The sequence below is a fragment of the Brachyhypopomus gauderio genome, unplaced genomic scaffold (genome assembly GCF_052324685.1).
Source record: "Brachyhypopomus gauderio isolate BG-103 unplaced genomic scaffold, BGAUD_0.2 sc778, whole genome shotgun sequence".
Taxonomy (NCBI): Eukaryota; Metazoa; Chordata; class Actinopteri; order Gymnotiformes; family Hypopomidae; genus Brachyhypopomus; species Brachyhypopomus gauderio.
Genome location: NW_027507598.1, coordinates 22,280 through 30,793, shown reverse-complemented (window position 1 = coordinate 30,793; position 8,514 = coordinate 22,280). Strand labels below are relative to the sequence as shown.

General features: G+C 48.2%; 1 protein-coding gene across 1 annotated transcript; it reads left to right on the top strand.

The window, feature by feature from the left end:
• The first annotated feature begins 362 nt into the window (after positions 1-362).
• LOC143508088 (uncharacterized) lies at positions 363-6,696 on the top strand. Its single transcript, XM_076996648.1, has 3 exons — positions 363-476; positions 3,298-3,378; positions 4,860-6,696. The coding sequence occupies exons 1-3, from the start codon at positions 363-365 to the stop codon at positions 5,406-5,408; spliced, it is 744 nt and encodes a 247-aa protein (XP_076852763.1). The 3' UTR covers positions 5,409-6,696.
• The last annotated feature ends 1,818 nt before the right edge of the window (positions 6,697-8,514 follow it).

Sequence of the window (8,514 nt, the reverse complement as noted above, 5' to 3'; positions counted from 1 at the left end):
TGGAAAGCTTGTGGTCACGTGCCTTTATGCAGAGTGGATACAGCACACGCGGGATGTCTGCCAGCCAGTAGACGTGGCCATTACGAGACTGCAGTCTTTAACTCCCACGCTTCCCTGCAGGATGAAGACGAGGACGGGTGTCCCAGAAGAAGTGGCCCATGGTGGATGCTTCGTACTACGGAGGCAGGGGAGTGGGAGGCATCAAACGCATGGAGGTAAGGAAATGCAGGTGGAGGAGGAAGGTGGAGAAAGGCCGGACTAAAAACTTGACCTGACCTGAGTGTGTGTGTGTGTGTGTGTCTAGGTGCGGTGGGGAGATAAGGGTTCCACAGAGGAAGGGGCAAAACTGGAGAAAGCGAAGAATGCCTCGTGTGGTGATGCCGGCTGAGCTGGAGTTGGACTGGCCTCCAACACGCACCCTCAACAACGGCACACGCAAACTTATCTCCTCCCAGAAGTGGTACTCACCCATTAAGGTAGAACAACCTGATCTCAACCTTTCTCTCACTTCTTCTCTCTCACATACACACCCCTTAAATAGTGGAAAATAAAAACACTAAGAAAAATAAAAATTCATTCTGAAGCATCAATGCCTATTACAAAGCACTTGAAGTAAAATTTTATATTTGAATAGAGAAAAAAACACTTGCACTCACTCGAGTATTATTTTCCATGCTCGATACGATGCTGCTGTTTGGGAAGTGATCGCGACAGCCCAAACAGGTGCTTTCTGAACACCTGTCTGCCACAAAAGGCCAGCATTTAGGATAACTGTGCCCTGATTGGTCGTTCTGATCCATGGTGGATTTCTAGCATGTTCAGTAACACATGTGTCCAGCAGTTCCATCTCAAAGGCTCCAGACAGTAGGTGATGGCTCTCTGACACCACCATGACACACTGAGCCAGTGTAAGTTACTCTGGGAAGCAGTTCAGGCATTGTTTGATAGTGCCTCTTCTGCTGGGGAAGAGGTAGGGGAGAATAGGAGAGGGGGGAGAAGAGGAGTGGGTAGAGGAGAGGAGAGGAGAGGGAGGAAGGAGAGGAGAGGAGAGGGGAGGAGAGGAGGGGAGGAGGGGAGAGGAGAGGGGAGGAGAGGAGGGGAAGAATATGGAAGAAGAGGGGAGAGGGGAGGGGAGAACGGGAGAGGAGAGGGGGAGGAGAAGAGGAGAGGGGAGGAGATGATGGAAGAAGAGGGGGAGAAGGGAGGACAGAAATGGAGAGGGTAGGAGAGGAGGGGAGGAGAGGAGAGGGAAGGGAGGGGAGGAGGGGAATGAGGAGAGGAGAGGGGAGGGGGAGGAGGAGAGGGGATGAAGGAAGAAGAGGGGAGAGGGGAGGAGAGAAATGGAGAGGGTAGAAGAGGGGAAGGGAGGGGAGAGGAGGAGAGGAGGAGAGAGAGGGGAGGGGGGGAGAGGAGAGGGGAGGAGGGATGAAGGGGGGAGGAGTGGGAGGAGAGGAATGGACTGAGGGTAGAAGAGGGGAAGGGAGGAGAGGGGAGGGGGGAGAGGAGGAGGAAGAGGAGAAGAGGGAGAGGAGGAGGAGAGGAGGGGAAGAATATGGAGAAGAGGGAGAGGGGAGGGGAGAACGGGAGAGGAGAGGGGGAGGAGAAGAGGAGAGGGGGAGGAGATGATGGAAGAAGAGGGGAGAAGGAGGGACAGAAATGAGAGGGTAGGAGAGGAGGGGAGGAGAGGAGAGGGAAGGGGAGGGGAGGAGGGGAAATGAGGAGAGGAGAGGGGACGGGGGAGGAGGAGAGGGGATGAAGGAAGAAGAGGGGAGAGGGGAGGAGAGAAATGGAGAGGGTAGAAGAGGGGAAGGGAGGGGAGAGGAGGAGAGGAGGAGAAGAGAGGGGAGGGGGGGAGAGGAGAGGGGAGGAGGGATGAAGGGGGGAGAGGGGAGGAGGAGGAATGGAGAGGGTAGAAGAGGGGAAGGGAGGAGAGGGGAGGAGGGGAGAGGAGGAGAAGAGAGGGGAGGAGAGGGTAGGAGAAGAAGGGAGAGGAGGAGGAGAGGAGGGGAAGAATATGGAAGAAGAGGGGAGAGGGGAGGGGAGAACGGGGAGGAGAGGGGGAGGAGAAGAGGAGAGGGGAGGAGATGATGGAAGAAGAGGGGAGAAGGGAGGACAGAAATGGAGAGGGTAGGAGAGGAGGGGAGGAGAGGAGAGGGAAGGGGAGGGGAGGAGGGGAAATGAGGAGAGGAGAGGGGAGGGGGAGGAGGAGAGGGGATGAAAGGGAAGAAGAGGGGAGAGGGGAGGAGAGAAATGGAGAGGGTAGAAGAGGGGAAGGGAGGGGAGAGGAGGAGAGGAGGAGGAAGAGGGGAGGGGGGGAGAGGAGAGGGGAGGAGGGATGAAGGGGGGAGAGGGGAGGAGAGGAATGGAGAGAGGTAGAAGAGGAGGAAGGGAGGAGAGAGGAGAGGAGGGGAGAGGAGGAGAGAGAGGGGAGGAGAGGGTTAGGAGAAGAAGGGGAGAGGAGGAGGGAAGGAGGGGATTGAGGGATGAAGAGGGGAGGAGAGGAATGGAGAGGGTTAGGAGAAGAAGGGAGGGGAGGATGAGGATTAGGAGAGGAGGTGAAGAGAGGTGGGGAGAGAAAGAGAGAAGAGGTGGGAGGGAGGAGGGGGGGGTTATTTGAGCAGATGTTGAACTGGACAAATCCTTTTGAGATGGGTTTTGCAGAGCTGGTCCTTTTCCAACAAAACAAATACCTCGGTCTCTCGTCTCTCTCTCTCTGCTCTTTCTGGGGTTTGGGCAGACTGCTCTAACTGAGACACTAGACAGGTATCCACAGAAAGCAAGCAAGAAAAAAGAGAAAACGAAAGGAAGAAAATAACTTAAGCAAACAATGATAAAAGAATAAAAGAATGAACAACATGGAGTGAAGAGAGAAACATGAAAAACGAAAACAGGTTCCTTTATTTGTCCTTATTTGACATATCTGAGCTCATTTTTTTGTTGGCCTTTGTTGTTTGTTAGTTTTGTTGGTGTCCAGCTGGTTGTCATTGAGTGTCTGCAGTGGAGGGAAACAGCTGATAGCACACGAGTGCAGATAACGTCCTGCACAAGATGGAAGTGTTTATTCTGTATGGCGTGCGCAGTTCAAAACATATGCAGGACACATTCCACGTGGAAATAAAACCACTTCAATCCTTAATCGTTTATTACGTCCTCGCCTGCGTCTAGAACAGTTCTGGAGTTCACTCCAGAACAAAGCGGTTTTTTTCCCAACTATGGTGGCGTCTGCGTGTGCTGTTTCATCTTGTGTCTGGAGCGTACGACCACGTGTGTGACAAGTTTCACTGTGGTTCGTTTCAGGACAAGCTGGACGCCCTGGGGGTGTGGCTAAGGAGAGGCTATGACCGCGTTTCCGTCATGAGACCTCAGCCTGGAGAGCAGGTGAAACACAGTCACTAAACTACACCCAACACAACACCATCCTCAACTAAACATCCCACACATTGCCAATTAGACACTGTATACTGGCTTCGACAGAGTAGATGCCAATATTTAATATATACCAATTTGTGATGAGTGTAAAGTTGTATTCCAAAACCCTGGGAGTATATTCTTTATTAGACAAGAGTGCTGTCCTGGAGATGATGCCGGTGAATAAGGGGACAATGAAGTAATGCCAAGTAATAATACTAACTAAGTATTTTAGATATGAGGGGCAGTAGGTGAGGTAGGTGTGGCCTGATGACCACACGCCACGTTAAAGGAACAGAGCGCTTTGCTCCTCATGTTACAGACTGACATGGACCACACACTCCACGGTGGCTCTGCTCAGAAGAAGAACCTTGCAGAGATACGGCAGAGGGGGGTGAATAAAGCAGGAAGTGATGCAGGAGATCAACGTTTGTGAACGTTTCGTGTCTTTGAAGAGGGACAAGGACAAATGAACAAATGCAGATTAGCTCCAGTGGTGGAAGCCAGATGAAAGTTAATGGAGGGGCGTTAAAGGGGAAAACTGTTCAGAGTCTCACACGAAAACTGACAAAGTGGAGAAAATACCAATATATTTGCTAAGTATTTCCTAAATATCTAACAGAAACCCAAGTGGGGAGGTAGAAAGCACTTATATAAGACAGATAAGACTTATTTGGTCCTTCCTGTTTGGCAAGCAGAAAACCATGGGAATTGTAGTCCACCGCTTCACTCTTCCATATAAACCTGATTAGAGGGTTGAAGCAGAAGTTCTCTTGCAGCTGCCTTAATCTGACACACAACCAGGTGCAGACTGATTCCAATACATACTTAGGGGATGAATAATGTGGAAATTAAAGGAGAATATCTATAATTTAAGCATATATCCTTTTCAAGGTACACTGATCAGCCATAACATTAAAAGCACCTGCCTAGTATTAAGTTGGCCCTTTTGTGCTCACGTAACTCTCACCTGGTGATACAGGGACTCCACTAAACCTCTGAAGGTGTTCTGTGGTATCTGGCACCAAGATGATACCTGCACATAGACTTGGCAAACATGACCTCTTGCCTTCGGTCCCAGCACTGGGTTCTGTCCAGTAAACACGTGTGTGCCCAAGGACGGGGGTTCGGAACTAGACAAGCAGCTGAACTGGACACTTGGTCCACATTCTTTTGCTCAACACTCAAGGAAGTTACGCCCATGATTCACTTGCTGCCTAACCCACCCCCATTACAGGTGTCATTTTAACAAGACAATGTTGTTCACCTGTCACTTGTTTTAATGATAGGGTGGATTGGTGTGTATGTGTGTATTAAGTATTTCCTGGAATTCTACAGTAAGACCTGGCAAGCATCATGTCATTGAAGTTACATAACTATATATTGTTATTGTATACAACTAGGATATTTTTTGTTTGGTAAGTTTGGTGTTGTCTTATTTTGTTCCACAGGGTCGCTGTATGAATTTTACTCGGGTGAAATCATGCCCACCTCCTCGTTACCCAGGCAACAGTGCTTCCCGCCACATCTACAGCCTGCCCTACAGTACTGCCCCACCTGCCCCACAGAACAATCTGCCTCCAACCCCACACTGCACTTACCCCACCCTCTCCTCCTATCCCTTCCATGTGTCAAACTCCGCCCACTCTCCAAATTCCTCCTTGCCTCCTCTGCCATCAAGCCCACCTCCGTCTGTGCTTACTCCACCACCGTACACGCCCCCTCCTACCAGAGCTCCACCCCAAGCTCACCTCAGTGACACACTGATCCCGCCCCCCTCCCCACCCTCCTCCCCTCAGATGTGTCACTCCCCGGTAGGGTTTCTCCCGTTAACTCATGAACCAAACATCCGTCCGTCTCCATCAGCATCCAGCATGATATCCCCACCCCCTCAGTTCGCTCCATCATGTCGAGCTCCTCCTCCATCCCGCCCCCCACCTCGCCCCTCCCCCGAGGGTCTTGCGTTGCCTGATGGAGGAGTGAGCGGCCTCCAGGACTGAGCAGTTCTCAGAGGGTGAATCTTACTGTGTGTTCTTCTTCACTCCCTCGAAGGGAAATCTTCCTCTAAATCACCTGGAAAAGTTGTTCCCTGTTGGGGACTTGCACTCTAAAGCCACAAAGCTAAACATTGAAGATTTTTCTATTTGAAAAACTTTTTTGAGATTGTGTTCTTCCTAGCCAAACATTCCAAAGAAATGTGTTGTGTAAATCTCTGTTATGCAGAGAAACCAGCACACAGGTCAAGTGGCCTGGTCAAATTAGGTCATGGTCACTCAGCAGGTTACCCTGTTAGCATCAGCAACAGCTGCTGTATCCTGATAGCATTAGTGACTGTCTCCTTATGCTGTTACCATTAGTGGCCAAAAGCTATACGTGTTAGCATTAGTGACACTTGCCCTACCCTGACAGAGCCTCCATTGGTCAGCAAGAACTGCCTTATTACGAATAACAAGCCACTTGCAGGACTTAATGCCACACTGGCACGTTATAATGCATAATCAGCTACATGTCAACGTCAAAACAACTGCAAGAGAAAATATTGTATTTGACAGTGCTGTACAGCTAAATGCTATGCAAAAAATGAATTTAATGTATTAGTTAATGTATTAGACAGAGAGCAAGAACAGTACGCACATCCATTTTACTTGACAGATCAGAGGCGCCATTTTTTAACGTCCTATCGCCACCGTGTGATACCTGATACGTGTGTGCGGAGGAAGGGGGAGGGGCCAGGTGTTCTCCTAACCAACACAAGTGACATGATGACTACAGGATGCTGCCAGCATGTCTTTACTGGATGATTGAAGATTTACTGTGAGCAACAGAAGAGTAGAGGCAGAGGCTAAAGAAAATCAGTAACAAACGTCAACTGCATGTTGTTTCGGGACAAGATGCAGGCTTTTGCCATGTACATATTTTATTTGTAGGCTTTTAGTATGTATATTTGGCAGTGAACATTCATTTTACGTGTGTTCGGAGCCCGAGCTGATGGCAGGGGAGCACGCCTGCTACCACAGCATTACTTCTGTTTCAGCAGCTGAAGGTGGAATGTTGGTGTAGTGTTTCTGAGGCTTTATCCTGAGGCTTTATCCTGAGGCTTTATCCTAGGCTTTATCCTGAGGCTTTATCCTAGGCTTTATCCTGAGGCTTTATCCTAGGCTTTATCCTAGCTATCCTAAGACCAGCGTCACCAACACTTGTTTTATTGTGAATGTGCGTGGTAATTCCTTTCCATTAAAAACTTTTTTTTGGTTTGTTTTTAATAAAAAATTATAATTGCAACTTGCAGCACTGTTTTCTGAGTCATTTGTAATCTGTACCACAGTGCTGTGAGGTTACAACCATTAGGTAGCAATGTGAGAAATCACAAATGTTAGGCGTCTGCCCTTAAGATGTGTTTCGTAAAAGCAGAGATGTGGGGAGAATACACGTCCCTGGGTGTGAACACCATTATAACCACATACAAATGTGCTTTGTGGTCTGACTTGAACAGTTATTTGACTGAAAGCTGAATTCTCTCCACTTGAACAGGCTGTCAGCACCAGGGTAATCATATTAGTCCTTTGTCAGGTGACATTTACCATCTCTGAAAGGCGTGTTGTGATGCTGCTCACGTACATCTGTACCCTTCATGTCGACCGCAGAGGTGCTGAAAGTTGCTGGCTGAGGTCTCTGAGAGATTAGAGGACACAAACTATGACTTCCTGTGTGCAGTCACACTAACAACACAGGCGAGGGTGTCAGTAGGTCAGTAAGTTTTAAACCTGGATTTAAAAACATCTATAGAGCTGGCATTTTCTGGTTCACTATTAAGAGTTTAGAAGCTTTATAAGGAAAACAATTCACCAGCTGATTTTATGGAAGTGGTTGCAGGGATTAGTAGGGCTGTCTCAGATGGTCAAAATGCTTCAACAGAATGGGTTGTAATGCTTTAAAAGATCAGAATGGTAGGCCATAGATAGACCACTAAGAGACTTTTAAAGTTAAGTGCAGGGCTTTGTAGTCAGTGAAGATGTAACACAGGTGAAAGTAAACAAACTTCATCTTAAAAATTAGTCAGTGTGCAGCTTTATAACAAAAGTTTGGGAACTGGTCATTTTCTCAGATATTGGGGTAAACCTATGTAATGTATGTACTCCTATTAATTAGTCCAATTAATCCTGACTCATTTAAGCACACTAGACTGGTTAAAAATGAAAAAAAAAAAAAAATTACCCATCTAGACACCCATCTAGTAGCACACTGGACCTCCTTTGGCCTTCAGACCTGCAGCACTTTGTCACGGTATAGATCCCACTAGAATCTATGTTCGGCCCATGTGGATAGGATGGCTTCTTGCAGTTACCACAAATTAGATGGAATGACCAACATGCTCTGAACAGTCTGTTCTTCCTTGTCCCCGAGATGCCCTATTGGGATTAAGATCTAGGGAATGTGAAGGCCATTAAAACAAAGGAAAACTTACCGTCATGTTACTGGAATCAGTGCATGACTATAGGACACTGGTGGCATGGTACATTTGAAAGTGCCCTTTTGCACTAGACTAAACAGTTACTATGAAGGGATGAACACAGCCACAACGGCTAGTTAAATCTATACTGTTCAAATGATCCACAGGTATCAAGAGGATCCAGAGTGTTCCAAGAAAATATTCCTTGCACCATTACTTCACCTCCACTGTTGACATCTGGCAGGAAGGGTTTCATGTGGTTTACACCACATCCTGGTACTCCCATTAGGATGGTGCAACAGAAATCTGGATTCTTCCCATTTTTGCCGCTGGAGTCTTGCTTTTCTGACAGCAATGGCACTCGGAGTGGTCATGTGCTGCTATAGCCCCCCCCATGTTAGGGTAAGAGTGGTCATCTGCTGCTATAGCCCCACCCATGTTAGGGTAAGAGTGGTCATCTGCTGCTATAGCTCACCCATGTTAGGGTAAGAGTGGTCATGTGCTGCTATAGCCCCCCCATGTTAGGGTAAGAGTGGTCATCTGCTGCTATAGCCCACCCATGTTAGGGTAAGAGTGGTCATGTGCTGTTATAGCCCACCCATGTTAGGGTAAGAGTGGTCATCTGCTGCTATAGCCCACCCATGTTAGGGTAAGAG